Raw genomic sequence first — 17,606 nt, 5'->3', positions numbered from 1 at the left:
GGGGGGGCAGAGCCTGGCAGCACTGGGGTTGCAGGAGGGAGGAGGAGATGCGCCTGCCCATTCAGCCAGCCGGGGCAGTGGGGAGCTCTGTGGGCTTGCAGCACCTGGGCTGGTACCCGAGCTTGCAGAGGGTACCAGGAGACGCCGCCCAGGTGGGAGGGATGGGCATGGCCAGGCCGCCTGGCATAGTGTGAGAGGCCCACCCCAGGGCAGGGGGTGTCACAGGCTTCCCCTCCTCTTCCCTCCTCCTGCCACCCACATGAATCAGAGTCACCCTGCTCTGGCCTGGTTGGGAAGGGGGCAGCTTCCCAGGGTTGCAGGGAGCAGGGGGCTGTGCATCAGGAGTGAGGGGCACCAGCATGGCCTGGAGGGACAGGGAATTGTGGGTTAGGAGTGAGGGCACTGGTAGGACCAGGGGTCTGTGGCTGGTTTGGGAGTGAGGGGCAGCAGCAGGGACGGAGGGCTGCTGTTTGGGAGTCAGAGGTGCTGGCAGGGCCCCAGGGGGCTGTGGGTTGGGAGTGAGGTGTCCCCTCAATAGGTGGCCTCTTTTTTGGAACTGGAAATATGGTAACCTTAATGGTAAATAAAATAAGAAAAGAAAACAAATGGGATGATCAGAAGCTGCAATGACTGATATGTACTCTCAAACTTTGAGCATGTCTGTAGTTCATATAATGGGGACTACCTCATCTTGCCCAGCACCTCTAAATGTTTACTTTTTTTGCAGCACTCTAATTTCTTAAATTTGTATATGACTCTTGCTAGTCACAGTGAATCATTCCTGTGTAGAGAAAAATGTGGAAATAAGAGATATGCAGGGCTTATGCTGGGCACAAAGGGCTGAATGTCACTTAGTTATAGAAGGATATAATGAAGTAAATTAATTTAGGGCAAAAGATATTCTGCTCTCAGTGTAGAACTCCTCAATTCAAATGTCAGTTACTACTTTGGCTTTTACTAGGAACAGTTGTTTGATGATGCAGTACTTGGGTTTAAATACAGGTTAATACTGCTTTTGCAACATTTATGAACAGGAACTGGGGCAATATTATCATCTTTCAAGGCATCTGTCAGAATTTACTTCCAATTTGTGGGTGTTTATAAAACTAAACATCAGTCACCATTAAAAAAAACATACAATTTTGCTTGTGGAAACAGGCAACATTACCACGGCTAATGATATTCCCTGTACATAGAAAATACTATGGTAATGTTAAGTACTTAGCAAAAGCAAAATTTTAAAGATTTAACAGCACTCACTTTATAGCATATTGCATGTAGCACTCAGTGGTGAAAAAACATATGGGAACTTGTTTTCGCTTATATGCAAAACCTGCAAGACTATGCATGAATCTGTTAGATTTGCTAAGAAATACTACCCTTCAGACTGTCTTGGTGTCACACTTTTGATGCTTAATTCATGTCCCATACTAAAACAGTTAAACTCATTAGATATTTGATAGAAAAGAAGTGATGGTCTAGCATGTATCCATATCATTGTCATCTTCTGTTAAGCTAATCAAACCAAACCTTATTGCTGATTATTGGGCAAAAACTGGAAACTTCAGTGCTTTTCTAGCTTATTTTCTAGATAAATGTTGGCAGCATCCATACCCAAAATAAAACATGTTTTTCTTCTACAATGAAATGTTTCTGGTAATAGCTTCAAAAATAATTGCAGGGCAGGGGAAAGGAAACAGTTCAGGTCACATGGACGGTTAGTGCTTATGGTCATTATGACATTTTGCAGCAGTTTCTTGTTTAGCCAGTGGTTTTGCTACAGCAGAGTTGCACTTGTTGCACAGATCTCTTATTTCAATGAGACTTTCTTCCACAGCTTTAGCAAATATGACTGAGGAGGTCTCTTTACAGCCTTTAAAACTTGAGATGCAGAATAATATATGCTCTGGCTGTGGGTTATAACATGCACCATAACCATTGGGAACTACGGGCCCATAACAGCAGAACATTTCCATTGTAGTTGGAACCTGGTTGTGGAGAGAGAGGGGAAAAATTCATGACTGCCCTTGAAGTAATTTAGCCGATAGTAAAGAAAAATGTGAAAAAGCCACAAATACTTTAAACAGCAGATTCCCTTACCAAATACTGTCTGAAAGGGAAGTCCAGATCCCAGAGCTGGAGACAAAAACTGGCATTTTGGCAGATAAACCAGTTATGTCTATAAGATTCTGTATATTAATTTCCATGCACAACTTGGATGTGATTTGCTCTGTTTGAAAACTGGGTTCAATATGAGACTGTAATTTCATTTATTCTCTCATTTTACGCAGACCTTTAAGGTAGGTACAGATGTTAACGGAGGTTAGGGGGAGGTTAAATCATGTTAAAAATTGCCACCCGATCTAACTTAGTTCACCCATGTGTGAGCCTTACACTAACATCCCTAGTTAGGTTGATCTAAGTGTGAACTGTGCAGAAGTTCCAGGTAGGTTAGAGTGGTCAAAAATGGCTGAACTGATCTAATTAAACTGTACCATGGAGGTACACTAAATGTGCAGACAGAAGTGACAATTTTTGCCTGATTTGGCCCTCAAAGTGCTCTACAGCCATGACAAGTGGACAACTGTGGAGCATTTTAAAGGGGCCCAATCCTGTGACAATCTGAATCCTCATTACAGGAGGGTTTGAATGAAGGCGCTCTAAAGCAGAGCACCTTCATTAACTTGTGTCTGTGTGTGCTAGGAATAGGGTTAGACTGACACAGTCCAGCCCTGCCCCCAGCACTGTTTTCAGAATGGGAGGGGGAGAGGGGAGCAGAGGGAAATCATGCTGGGGGATGCTCCCCAGCTTTTGAGCGGGTAGATTGGAGCCCTTCACTTTGGGCCCACTTTGGGGGAGTTCCAATCTACCCCCCACAGGGCACCTGGGGAAGCCCCAGAACGGACCTCCCTCCCAGGGGTGACTGGTGCCTCCTGAGTCTGGGGTGGGGCTGGTTGGGACTGGTGCAAGGGACTGGTGTGGTGAGCTGATCATAACAAGTTGTGGGGGGAAAGATAAGGGGCAGTTGGTTTGCTGGGGGTTGTGGTTTGTCTGGGGTTGGAGGTCTAAAAATAGCTTGTGGTTGGGAGGAGAGAGAGGCCCCCTTATCCTACCAACCCTTCCCATCTGCCTGCCCCATCCCCCATGTTACCTTATTTTTGTTAGGCTCCCAACACTGGTGAATGCTGGTAAACTTTGCCCTGGGAGTGGTTTGTGGGACTGGGAGGAGTTCAGTCACATCAGGGGATGATGGGGCGGGGGCAGGGGCGGGAGCGGGCAGGGAGATTTTGGCAGGATCGGAGAGCATCTCTCATTGCACCAACTCCCCTATGACTTCCCTGCACTCCCACGCCGCCCCAGTCCTGCCTGTCCTTCCCCCTACCCTGACTTACCTTAGATCAGGCTCTTGGCATCTATCTAAGTACTGACTTAAATCAGGAGGCCATTTTTAACCTGACCTAACCCCCCAATTTTCTAACTGTAATGAAGCCCCAGTGGCTATTAGTTACTAGGACTGCATTCCATTCCTTACCTCATAGTTAGTTTAAACTTGTAATATTAAGTGTTTAATCAACTATAGAATATAATATTTGCACAGTTTTTAACTTTTAATATTGAGAGTTCACATAACTGCATTTTAATGCATTCAGCTATTAGTTGAAACTGGGTTTCTATTACAATTTCAATATAATTATGACATTATGCTTTCTACAGAAGAAAATTTAAGATTTGTTTGAGATTTATATATTTCAGACTTTGTGTACATGGGCCTTTAGAATCGACATTTGGCTTTTTAATGGTGTAGAACAAGCCATTAGAGTCCTGCTAATAGAGTCATAGAATTGTCAGATAAATTTGCTGTGCAACAGCCGAAGGCCATAAAGCTATTCAGAAGCATTCGTTGCTCATGGATGGTTTCTTGGAGAATTTATGCTGTGGTATTCTGGTTACATTCACTCATGTCTGAAAGCCCACAAACATTAGGACAAGATCAAATTACTTATTAAGGTTTTATGCTACAGCACAATATTATCAGACCTTTTTATTGCACACACACAGATCTATAAGGTTGAAGTAGCATTTCAGCAAATGAATTGTTAGGAATTTTTTTTCTAATTTAATTAAAGCTGATACTATATGTGGTGAAATATTTAATTTTCAATTTTTGTTGACTCCTGTATGGATGGCTATATTGTTCAAAATGCTCAGTCTAGAAACTAGTGACTGTTGATCATTTCACTATGCTGTGCACTGTCTGTAAATTTAAGTGCTGGCTTTCAGATCAGGACTTGCATGTCTGACACTTACAGTCTACAGCTGAAAGATGCGGGCAGCTATATGATACTAGAACTTCATATACGCTTCATAATCTGTTCTTGTTTATGTACTCTGTATATTGTGGACAGACAGAGCCAATGGTGGCCTTGGCCTATGTTAGCTGTGTGGTTGCACGGTTCCTTTACATATGTATCCAACAGTTACGGGTCTCTAATAGCCTCATTATTATTTCTAGTGGTTGTCTTGTCCAGTTTTCCTCTCAATTTCTAATTAAAGCTCTTGAATATGATTCTGTACTGCTGCCTTTTTCATTATTTACTATTTGGTGGAATTGCCCATTTGATCTCTACTAGGGATTATAAATTAACTCTTCATAAACAGGTATACAGAGAATGTCCCAGTCATTTAACAGGCAGCTAGTGTTGGCTTAAGAGTGTGGAAGTAGGAACGCTTTTAGACGAGGAAAGATTAAACAGGTTTTCATACATATTTGAAGCATTTATAAGGCCTTGTGAAACCTATGCTGGCCCTGGCCCCAATATTCAGAACCCAGCTAGACAAAGCTTTGGCTGGGATGATCTAGGTGGGGCTGGTCCTGCTCTGAGCAGGTGGTTGGGCTAGATGACCTCCTGAGGTCCCTTCCAACCCTTACTTTCTATGATTTCAAATGCAGCTGCTATTATTTGCCCATGCTTCCTGGCTTTTCTTCCTTCACAGTGGTAGTATATCTTGCTTGGTGCCAGTGTTGTCAGTGGAAGAAAGAATTCTCAGTGGAGCTGATGCCTTTAAAAGGGCATGGCATAAGGAAGTACCTAGTGTGGAAGGAATGGAAGCACAAGGCTCTTATATAAAATACTTTTTCTTGCTCTTGTGTTCAGTATTAGGCTTCAGCCAGGGAAAGCTTTGGGATAGAGAGAAGTGAAAATTCAGCCATTTTTTGTTATGTAAATTTGGCTATGGAAAAATACTTGGTAATGAAAATCAGGTAATGAAAATGTTTCACAGCTATTCATACCACCCTCAAGTTGTTTCAAAGCTGCCATTCCCATTGTGAACTATAAAATCAGCTAACTATAAATGAATTAGCTCTCTAACAGGGAGTCTTGGTATAGCAAGATTAGTGAATTTGCAACACTTACCTGGCTGGTTGAAAGGATAAATCGATTGCTTGTCAAATATGTCTCATCTATAAATATCTCTGGCAGTTCCTTGAAGTGTTCCCGTGCCATCTCTCTTAGCCCTAACAAGTGATTGTCTATTGCCATTCCAGTAATAGCCTATGCACAATAGAACAGAAAACAAGTTTAAATTGACAATGTGCTCAGCTGTTGCTATGATTTCCCTTGGTTAGAGATAAGAACCTTGGTTTGTGTAGAATAATGTCCTGAAGGTATTTGAAAATCACTCAGAATATAGCTTCTACCACCACAGTGACAGCTGAATGCAGCGCAGCAATTTGCCCCTACAGTCCCTGCTGCTCATGCATTGTAGTTGCCCTGGCAGAGTTATCCTGCTATGCCTCTGGCCACCACCCTGAAGCATACTGCAATTCTTGGTTGGATTCTGTTAGGGCCAGCAATTTGGTTTTGCCAAGGTTCTGATCACACATCCAAAATGTTAACTCTACAGTACCATAACAAACACACTTTTCAACCATTCTGTATGTAATGTGTATCATATCCCCTGGGAACAAGTGCCCAGGTAGTGATCTGAATGAGCTACACCATCAAAAAATGTTTTGGAATCCTATCCAATGGTGGGAAATGTGTAGACTTAATGTGGGACAGAACCCTGTTACTCAGAGGCATAGTCAGCTCACTGAGCACCAGGGGCAGGAGAGGGTTGGAAGCACAGGGATATGCCGGCTATTGTAGATGGGGTGAGGGAGTAGACATGGGTGAGGGTAAAGGAAGGCTTACCTTCCCCGGCTACTGCTGCTGTTGCTGTAGCAGCTTCAGCTCCACTCTGGCGCTGGGAGCTGACCCCGTTGCCTAGTTCACTCCTCCCTCACGCCTCCAATACATACAGGCTGCTCCTGCTCTGGCAAAGGCTCCCTGGGTTGGGGGGATACCATTCTGCTCTCCCCATTTGCCACCTGTCCCCAAGATACACTGCTTGGTGTGGTGGTACCCTGCCTGGCTCCTATGATCAGGCAGGGACAGCACAGGACTGCCCCTGCTGTGGCAAAGAGACATGGGGGGACAATTGTGGTGTCCTTCACAGGTGGCATCCAGGGCTGGTGCCCTGCTTGCTCCACCCTATTTACACTACTGCTGTTACTTATCACTAGGGATCCAGTTTTCCATTTCCCACAGAAAAATGATGAAAACCATGGATTCCCTGTTTTTATCGGAGAAAACACGGATTTCTCTTTTTAGCAGAGAAATCCGCAGATTCTCCACTTTTGCAATGAGCTCTTGCAGGCTGGCACAGCTCCAGCCTGCAAGAGCCAATTGCAAAAAGCGTGGGGAAACCCCCAGCCCTGGCTGGAGGGGGAGGGAGAGCAGGGAGGGTGGGGCCTGAGCTTCTGAGGCAGCCAAGGACCGGCTTGGGCTCAGGCTCAGACTCGCCCTTCGCCCCTGTAGCATGGAGGTAAGTGGGGCTGTAGGGCAGGGCTGGGGAAGATGGTTGGAGGCTGACGGAGTGCGGGGTGCTGCTGGCTCCAGGCAGTACATTGCAGCTGGGAGCAGGGCCGGGGGGTGAAGGCAGGGGTGCCCTTCTGTGGAGGGGCTTTGCGGGCAAGTGATGTGGGGCGCAGTGTAGTGGTACCTGCCATGTGCAGGCCGCACACATGCCGCCCGGCCACATGCCCAGGGGAGAGGGGAAGGGAAGCTCACATGCAGCTGGAGCACAGCTCCATGGCCAGCCTGCAGCCATGGCAAGGGATGGAGGGGTGGGGGAGGAGAGGGTGGGGGCTTGGGTTTGCACGTGGCGGCCATTGCCGCTTACCTGGAGGGCCATGATGGTGGTGACAGCCGCTGCCTACAAAACCTCCTGCTGCCGCTGTGGAGCCATGCTTGGAGCTGTGCAGCGAGCCGCTGGGCAGCAGTGGCAGCATGGTGGTGGCTGGGTGGCGCACAGGCATCCCCAACACCACCCTGCACTGCTGCCGCCAGCTGTGCAGCTCCGGGCATAGCTCCATGGCAGCAGCAGGAGGTTTAGCAGGCAGCGGCCATCACCTCCATTACGGGCAGCCGCTGCCACCTACCTGTGGGGCCGCTTGTGCCAGCGTTGACCCCTGCCTTCACCCCCTGGCCCTGCTCCCAGCTGCGATGTGCCGCCTGAAGCTGGCAGCCCCCTGCACTCCGTCAGCCCCCAACCATCTTCCCCAGCCCTGCCCCACAACTCCCAAGCCCCTCTTACCTCTAGGATCCAGGGGTAAAGGACATGGCTCCATGGTGGCAGCGCTTGCCCACAAAGCCCCCCCAGCCTGCATGCAGCCGCCACCACCCCACACCACCGTGGAGCTGTGCAGCCAGTTGCAGGGCATGCCGCTGCATGCAAGCCCCCTGTTTCACCTCCCGGCCGGGTGGCACGTATGTGGCCCGCACACGGTGGTTGCCACTGCACTGCTGCTGTGCCCTGCGCCACCTACCCACAAAGCCATGCGCATGCCGCTGCATGCAAGCCCCCTGTTTCACCTCCCGGCCGGGTGGCACGTATGTGGCCCGCACACGGTGGTTGCCACTGCACTGCTGCTGTGCCCTGCGCCACCTACCCACAAAGCCATGCGCGTGGCTGTGGGATGGTAGCACAGGGTGCAGTGGCAGAGTTGTGATGGCTCCGTCTGTGTGCGAATCTCCTGTCAGGCCAGCATGTGTGTGGCCCACAGAGTGGCACCCCTGCCCTCACCCCCTGGCCCCGCTCCTGGGAGTGGGCACAGGGGCACACTCCCCCCCTTCTTGATCTAGTACCCAGCACCTTCCCTTTCCCCTGCCCTGCCCTGCCTCTTCCCCCCACACACACTTATCTGCTGGGGTGGGTGTCAGTGTCTGTGTCTGCATGTCTGGGGGGCTGTTGCAAGGGGCATTAGGAGGGTTGTTGAGACTGCTGGTACCCCGCACTCCCCTCCACAACACTGGGTGAGGGGTGGGGGCTGTGGGGGGCCTTTATTTTTTATCACGGATTTGGGGTTTTTAATCATTGAATTTGCAATTTTTAATTGGAGAAAACCAGGATCCCTGCTTATCACCGATGGACTATCTGAAATACTATAGGAAGTATATATTATTTAGATGCAGAACATTTCAATCAGAATTGATGGCCAAAGAGGTACAGACCCCACAAGGACTGGAAGGTCTAGGAAATCGGGAAGAAGGCAAAATGGCAGGACTTAAAGATGAGAATTTTTTTTTTTCTTCTTAAGGGAAGTATTGTAATAACATATGAGTGGGTGAATGATGCAAGGGCTAGGGAGTACTGTTTGTCATAAGAAAAAGTGTAACCTTCGGTAAGGGGGTCTATATGGGCATTAGGGCACACAGGTCAGAGATGGAGGGAAAATGAGCATACAGCACAGTACTGGTTACCTGGTTTTTCCTGTTGAAGGAAATTGACTTGGTGATCAAAGGAAATATTTTGCAATCCCACAAGATTTATAAGGCTGTTAGCAATGACATTTTTGCAACATAGATCAATGTCGTGTCTGAAGAGCAACCGAGACAGGCTAACGAAATAAACTGTGAGTCAACACACAAGAAAAAACTGTGCTAAATTGAATTTTAGGGCTCCACATTTAAGATAGCAATGCTGCTGGTAAGCCCTAGCAAGGGAAAACAAAATCACTAAACTGCTGTTTGTTTTATGAGGTAGGGCTCTTGGTTTTTTTCAGGGCTGTGTATATGTAGTAGAAATATAAGTTTAATCAGTGTAAATATTGACTCTGATTTTTCCGAAGTTTAAAGGCACATCAGTTAAATGTTCATATGAAAAAGGAAATCCTAAGTGATAGAAATATGATTGGAATTCTTTTACATCTGAAGTTAAATTCCAGAATATCTTAAAGAATGTATCAACATTAATCCTTCCTCATTTTTTAAGTATGCTAAAGAACTGTTGAGGCTGAAATTATAATTCCATAAAAGTTTGGGAAGCCAGAAATAAAATTTCCAAAGCAACTTTAGTTATGACCTAGATTTCATAAAATTTTGTGGGACTGAAAATGAGTTATTGAACATGTTTTGATAATTTGTGTAGGGGGGGTATTATTTATCTGTGTTGAGGTAGTGTTCAGAGGCCCTACTGACATAGATCGCTCTGTGTGCATGCACACAATGAGAAACAGTTCCTGTCCTGAAAAATTTTTCAACTAAATGAAGATTGACAGACTCTTGGTGGAGGGAAAGAAGTATTTATATACCTTTTCTTACAGCTGGAGAACTACGATACAGAATTAATAATAGGATCATGAATTAGTGACTTGTCTTCACTGCTAAAAAGCTGTTTTGTTTTTTATTTAGAGGTTTAAAAAGCCATGTCTAAGCTAAAGACTAGGCACAGTTTAGTGCAAGCTATACTAAGGTGGGTATGACTTTGACCATGGCAAATTACCTTGCAGTATACTTAAAGTATCCTTCCTTGCTTGTGATTTAACTTTGACATAGCTTATGTGTAGTTACTTTGAGGTAAAACATGCAGATTGTTTAGGATGAAGGTGATCCCGTTTCTTGTATCACAGTACAGTGTCTTAACTACAAAACTATACTTCCTTGTTCCTCTCTCCATTCACCAGACTTAAGAATACTTCCTTGCTCACATACTGCTTTTCATCATCCTCAGACTGATTTTACTTTTGGGAAAACCATTAATGGTGAATGGTTAAGTAGTAATCAGTAATGATCATGGCCAAGAGTTTACATTAAATTTGTAATAGACTGAGGCAAAACCAACGGTGGTAAATTTTGTATCAAAGCCACTTGTTATTAGTGATTAATTTCATAAGTGATTTGAGTAAGTTGTTAGTATCGTAAGTCAGTGCTTTGTCTTGACATGCAGGAGGTAGACTATTACCAAGGCTGAGCTGCTTCACTTATAATCAACAGAAACTGTTTTCCTAGTAAGGTGATTTCTTCACTGGGGAATCCCCTTCTTTATTGTATAGTATAGCACATACTGTACAACAATAGTTAAGATGGACAATCCGGTAATCATTATTTGCTGTTAATAACTATTTAACATATATGTTCTCAATCAGCTTTTGGAATACATTCCACCATCAAGGACAGATTCCTATGGGGAAACATGGATGCAACAACACTGAGGCCAATGCTACTCCATCTAGTTATGTCACACAATGAGGAGGCCCCATAATTCCCATGAAGGATATATGCCAGTAGCTAATTTTAGAAGAGTTATTATCAGTGTGTTAGATTTACATGAACCCAAACTTGGAATGTAGATGCCCATGAGCTTTGGAGTGAGCTGCATTTTGCACCTCTGGTTCCAGCCGTGTATGTGTGTGTGTGTGTGTGGAGTTACAGAAAGGCAAGGCTTATTACCTTTATGAATAGCCATTTTTGTTTCCTGCAACACCCCTTAAAATGTACTTGGCCCATTATCTTAGAGTACCCCATTTCCTTCTTTCTTGGTTAATGTTTGTGGTGGATAACAAACAGCAGTTAAAGGTAGGTGATATTGCTACTGTTCTGGTTTGCAGTGGTTTGAATGAATGAATGAATGAATGTTGTGCTGAATAAAGGAAATGAAACAGATGGCTGTTTAATTACTTCCCTGTTCTTTCTGTCTCTCTACCTGAGCCCTCCTGTTTAAGCTCCTTGAGGCAGGGCTGGTTTTTCTGTTATCCATGACTAGGGTTTCCAGGTGCTACTATATTATAAATGCCACTCAGTATCACAGTTTGTCTGTGATTTATTTCAGATACACAATACCATTTTCTGTGACAATACCCAAAAGTCATGATATAATGTAAACTAAAGAACATTATCTTATGAAGTACTGTCTAGTCTTACGCCATATTATATCCTAGTAAGTATTTATTGAAGGGAAATAGTAGAAGATGGAACCAGATGTCTTTTTGGAGGATAGATTAGATAGTAAAAAAGCCTTTCTTAAGTCGGACACTGATACCTCCATATTCAGAGACATCTGAAGTTTTGAAACTTATGTACTTACATGTGTGTTTTTTGTTTTAAAACTGGCTAGTTCTTAGTCAGGAAGACCAACAATTTACTCACCAAAATAGTGTAATTAGTTTGAGCTGTGATTGCATCTTTAAATCGCTGCATCTTCTCAGAATCCTGTTGGTGGAGAAGAACCATAAATTGGTAATATTGAAAAATCTCTTTATGAAGGAGCATCTACTGGTAATGAGCCAACAACCAAATAGTAAGTACGCTCAAATTCCCTTGGCAATCCCTAAATACCTATATTACTGTGAACACTCTGAATGAATAGAAGGGTACTGTAGTTCCGAATTAAGATTTATAATATTGCCTTATTGTGTGAAGGTCATACTAAGTAAAAGAGCTGATCCAAAACCTATGGAAACCAAGGAGAGATTTTTCTATTGACTTCCATGGAGTTTTTATCAGCTCAAGAGCTAACATAACATTTGACCCGATGGGTCTAATTTCTTTAGCCATACTTCTATATAAGTGGCAGCAAACTTCAAAAAAATTAAAAGCAAAATAATTTTTACCACTGAAATCTTTTAGGGAGTAGAACCAGTTTCTCAAGTCTAGAACATGATTGGTAGAAATTAAATGAAAAAAAGCCTGAGTATGTGTACTCAAATTAGTGGTCACTAGTGGTATAGTTAGTAAAGTTTGCAGTAGGTGGAGATAGGGATTGCTTTTCCATTCTATTTTTAAAAGGCAAAATAATAACACAGTTTAACCCAGCCTACAAAACCATCTTGGAAATTTTATCAGATCAAACATTAAATCTCCGTTAGCATCCTTTATCTTGAAAACAACAGTAGTGTTGTTAATGAAAAACTCTATATTTTACTATCTGGTCAAGAAAATTGCTCTCCTGAGTGAAACGGCAACTAAAAATTTCCAAGGCTGCTTTAACCTTTACAGTTATTTCACATCTCAGATTACAGAATTGTAAATTTCAGCTCCTGCCAAATGTCAGACTTAAGCTGTGGGATCAATCCTAGCTGCTCTGCTGTATATCAAGCCAGATGTTGTATCTTAGAGAGACCCTGAAACAGCAAAGAGTTACTAGGTCTGTGTGTGTGTGTGTGTGTGTGTGTGTGTGTGTGTGTGTGTGTGTGTGTGTGTGTGTGGTTCTTAATGAACAGGGAAGGTTCAGCTTGCATGGACGATGAATGATCTACTAAACCAAGCATTCATTTTATAAACAAGCCAAGGCCACCATCAGAGACCTTCACAGCACAGAGCCTGATCTCTCTTTGTAAGACTAGCCAGGCCCCAGGTCCTTTATATAGATTAAATTATAGAATGCAGTCTGTAAATCTGATAAATTTACAGTTACTCAAGCAATCTCTGCAGTGTCAGATGCTCCTTCCTCTACAGATGTGTTGAGTACATGAGATATATCTCCTGAGTTAGATAATCAATCTAAGAATCAATCTTTGGTGACTGTTCAAACTATCATTTGAAGATCACTTTCTGTGGTATCAGACACAGAGATATTTTCTTATTTGATTTGGACTAATGTCTACTAACAAGCAATATTTCAGAGGGTTCAAGGCTACTTAAATCAAAAGACATGTCTGTTACTCCAAAAACAGAATTAACCTTTTCACTTCCACAGGCAGAGAATGGGTCTGAAAAATTCACGAAGTAAAGAGAACTTCTCTTAATTCTGTTTTTTCTTTTTGGTAACGACAATGCATATATTCTTGATTGGAAAAGAATAGTAAAAATCTGAAATATTTCTGTGCCCCCAAAATTACAGGCAAAATAGCCACAGAACAATTCAAATGGTCTTTATATTCCCCAGTGGGTATTCTAAGAGAATAATTTATGGCAGGGAGGAAAGTCACAACTTCATTGGCCAGAACTGCATTATGTTTATAGGATTCTTATATGGAGTAAAGGTATTATTCTCCATGCTTAGCACAGCCAATTGGGGAAGACAAAGATTTTAAATGTTAGATCAACATTGAATTGAATTAATTTAGGACAGAGAGAACTGGTTTTAGGAAAAGGTGGATCATATTTTATGTATTATTGCTCACCTGCATGATACAATGAAGTTGAAGAGCTCACTGATGTGTGCATGGTTGGAGATGGGGCAGTAAAGCACTGACTAGGAGATGGTGTAGCTTTGGAGCATTGAAGAAATCAGTTAGGGGTGAGCACACAGGATGGGGCAAGGTAAATAGCTAAAGAAATTTGGCAAGAGAATGTGACAGCAGGAGCTGACAAGGGTATCATATTTCTTCTGGCAGAACATCTGAGAGAGAGAAAGTACTGGGGTGGTTCCCAGGCACTGAGTGTTTGGGGAGCGAAAGTACAGAGGAGAGACTGCTACTGGAGAACCACCTAAAAGTTTTCCTGTTCCAGAAAAACTTCTTCTTTGACAAGCTGCATTACTCACCAGAGAACCGTATAACAGATATGGCATTAACAAGAGTTGGTCATTACCAGAATGACTGAGTCCTGTTTGAGGAGCGTTGGCCAGACTGGAGGAGAGTTCAGGCCAAAGGACATTGGTCACCGTTAAGAAGTCATCATTTGCCTACAGTGACTACACAGTTATTTCCAATTCAGGAATCAATTCAACTTTTCTTTTATGTTGTCAGCAATTTTTAATATGAAACATCTTTAAGCATTGCTCAGCAGAAGAGAAAGTTTGGACTGAGCAAGCTAATGATGGTGGAAGATGTTATGGGGGTGTCATGGTGCGGGGTCCTGCAGGATGGCAGTGATCTCCCCAAGGCCCCCTTTCCATGCCAAGTTGGCCCAAAGGGCACCCTCACTTCTCACCTGCCACGTCTTTGATGGAGAATAAATATATGGGAGGCTGCCTTATGTCCTCTTGGACACGGTTTGTTGTAATATCTGACCCTGTGGACTCCCAGACCCCTTGTGGGCCCCAATCTGCAATGGGTGCTTCAGGGGCACCCTAGCCTTATGGGTTATGCGTGGCTCCAACCACCCCTTTACCCACGCCCCAAGCCTCGCAGATGGAATTGACGTTGTTTGGTCATGGCCTTGTTATAATATGGCCCTCTTATTCTCTCTGGGCCCTGCGCAGCCCTGGTCTCACCCTGCGCCCTCTCTGGCACTCGTCAATGCTGCCCCCTCTCTGGGGCTCTTCACTGCCCCTTCTCTGGGGTTTCTATCACCGCCCCCTCTCTGGGGTTTCTCCAAAATGTGGGCCCCTCTCTAGGGCCTCTCAAATGCTGCCCCCTCTCTAGGGCTCAGCACACCCGCACTGGGGCTTCTCGCCAATGTCCCCTCTCTGGGGCTTCTTGCTGCCCCCATCTCTGGGGCTCATCACACCCGTGCTAGGGCTTCTCATCAGCGCCCCCTCTCTGGGGCTTCTCAACTGCCCCCCTCTCTCGGGCTGGGGTCAGTGCACCCCGAATGCTGTGCCCTTGCTGGCGCTGGGGTCCCCACACTACTGTGGATCCCCTATGAGGCCGCCTCCATCCCCTAATAGCCTCACTCAAACCACCAGTCTTAAACAGTAAACAAAACATGAGCCCCTTGGCTATAACATAAACGGAAGCCACCCAGCTATAACGGCATTACTCAAAACACCCCATGGAGGCTCCATCCTTTACCTGGTCCTTAGTGTCAAATGCTGCTCCTGCAATCAGGCTTCCCCTTTCTTCCCTGAGAGAGCTCCTTCCCCGCTTGGCCACTGGCAGGGAACTGCTCCCCGGTCTCAACCCCTGGGCTTTATATGGGAGCCAGGCCCTGCCCCTTCTGGTCAGCTGACCTCCTCTGGTTGCCCTGTTAACCAGCAGCTGGACTCATTACTCACTGCTTGGGTTCTTGCTTTATCAGTTTTCTCCCTTCTTAGGAGCAGGGCACCTAAGTGCTCTGCGACAGGGGGAACGGAAACTGTCACCTCCCTGGCGGGCTTTAAACTAGGCTCGTTGGGGGAAGGGGAGGATGAGGACAGAGGGAGCCACAGAACACCGAACCAAGAGTCACCCACAAGAACAGCCCAGCCAAGACAGGCGATGAGCACAAGAAGTACCCAGGTAAGAGACAGGGGCCTGGATAGTCCTGGGATTACGGGGGTGGTGCATGCATCTTCAGGAGGCCTTAAATGCCTTACACCAATGTTCATAGTATGGGGAACAAGCAGGAGGAACTTGCCCTCCTGCTAGTTAACACAAACCCAGGCATAATGGGGCTCACTGAAACTTGGTGGGATCCAAAGCATGACTGGGCAGTGAACATCAAGGGCTATAGGCTGTACAGGAGGGATAGAACAGGGAGGAAAGGTGGGGGTGTGGCACTCTATGTCAAAGAGCAATACACATCCTCAACAAACAACACTGGGACAGAGGAGGGGAAGACTGAAGTGCTCTGGGTCAGAATACAAGGGGGTCGGAGGGAAAGGGACTTAACGGTGGGTGTGTACTACAGGCCACCCAACCAGGGAGAAGAGCTAGACCAAGAATTCTCGGGTCAGCTTGCAGAGCCAGTTAAGTCAAAGTAAGTGGTGATCATGGGTGTCCTAAACTATCCAGACATCTGCTGGGAAGAGTAGTCAGCCAGGTCTGACCACTCACGTAGGTTCCTAGCTGAGTTGCAGGACCTCCATCTAACCCAGGAGGTGCACAGTCCCACCAGGGGAAATGCCTTGTTGGACCTAGTCCTGGCCACAGGCGATGACCTGGTGAGGGGACTGTGGGTGCTTGGTCACCTGGGCGATAGCAATCATTGCCTACTGGAATTCACCACCCAGTGCAGGGTGTCAAAGGCCTGCAGCAAGGCAGCAGCCCTGGACTTCAGGAAAACAGATTTCAATGAGGTAAGGAGACTAGTTGGGGAGGCTCTGAGGTCCTGGAAGGGGGAGGAGTTGGGAGTCCAAGAAGAGTGGTTGTTCCTGAAGGAGATGATCCTCCAAGCCCAGAGGGTGACAATCCCAACACGGATCAAAGGGGGCAAGAATGCTCAAAATTCCCCATGGCTCACCAAAAGCATCCAGGAACGTCTCAAAGCTAAGGAGGCATACACCCAATGCAAGGGAGGGGCCATCACCAGGGAGGACTATACCTCCTTAGCTCGAGATTGTAGGGGGGCTGTTAGGAAGGCTAAGGCAGAGATGGAACTGGGACTAGCAACCCAGATCAAGGATAACAAGAAGTCCTTTTTTAAATACATAGTGGGTAAAAAGAAGGTACAGGGTAACACGGGGCCCCTGCAGGACACACTAGTAAATCTGGTGGTCGCACCAGATGACAAAGATAATCTCTTTAACAATTTCTTTGCCTCCATTTTTCTGAGCAGGGACCAGATCATCCCCCCCACCGGGATCCCCGACGGTCCCAGGGGAGGCACAGCCAGGCCCAGGGTCAGCGAGGACTTAGTCAGGGAACTTCTGGTGGGACTAGTTGTGTTCAAATCAGCAGGTCCTGATGATCTCCACCCCAGAGTGCTGAAGGAATTAGCAGAGGTCATTGCGGGACCACTGGCACAGCTTTACAAGCACTTGTGGTGCTCTGGTGAGGTGCCAGAGGACTGAAAAAGGGCCAATGTGGTCCCCATTTTCAAAAAAGGGAGGAAGGAGGACCCAGGAAACTATAGGCCCATTAGTCTTACTACAGTCCTGGGAAAGCTCTTTGAGAAAATTATCCAGGTTCATATCTGTGAGGGACCAGCAGGAGAGATTATGCTTAGGGGCAACCAACATTGCCCCTAAGCATAATCATTCATTATGAGGCAGGTCCTGTCAGACCAACCTGGTGGCCTTCTATGACCAGGTCACAAAATCTTTGGATGCAGGTGTTGCAGTGGCCGTAGTCTGTCTGGACTTTAGGAAGGCCTTTGACACTGTCTCTCACCCCATTCTCATTCAAAAATTAGGCGACTGTGGTGTCGATGCCTACATGGTCAGATGGGTAGCTAATTGGCAGGAGGGTCACACCAGAGAGTGGTGGTGGATGGGTCTTTTTCGACCTCGAGGGATGTGGGCAGTGGGGTTCCCAGGGCTCAGTCCTTCGGCCCGCACTGTTCAACATCTTCATCAACGACTTGGACGAGGGGATGAAAAGCACCTTGTTCAAATTCGTAGATGACACTAAGATGTGGGGAGAAGTGGACACGGTGGAAGAGAGGGATAGGCTACAACTAGACCTGCACAGGTTACAGAGGTGAGCAGATGAGACTAGGATGGGTTTCAATACTGACAAATGCAAGATATTGCACCTG

At 45.7% G+C, this 17,606-nt stretch overlaps 1 protein-coding gene across 1 annotated transcript in view; it reads right to left on the bottom strand.

The window, feature by feature from the left end:
• Positions 1–1,718: 1,718 nt before the first annotated feature.
• The window catches only part of CHAT (choline O-acetyltransferase), a 49,954-nt gene continuing 34,066 nt past the window's right edge, over positions 1,719–17,606 (bottom strand). Inside the window, exons 12-14 of the mRNA XM_006029519.2 lie at positions 11,472–11,534; positions 5,418–5,555; positions 1,719–1,988 (exon numbers count right to left, since the gene is read on the bottom strand). Of these exons, the coding sequence (XP_006029581.1) occupies positions 1,719–1,988; positions 5,418–5,555; positions 11,472–11,534 (471 nt within the window). The remainder of the gene's footprint in view (positions 1,989–5,417; positions 5,556–11,471; positions 11,535–17,606) is intronic.

Source organism: Alligator sinensis, unplaced genomic scaffold (assembly GCF_000455745.1).
Source record: "Alligator sinensis unplaced genomic scaffold, ASM45574v1 scaffold374_1, whole genome shotgun sequence".
NCBI lineage: Eukaryota > Metazoa > Chordata > Crocodylia > Alligatoridae > Alligator > Alligator sinensis.
The sequence above is the reverse complement of the archived record's forward strand: the minus strand, read 5'-3'. Positions and strand labels throughout refer to the sequence as shown.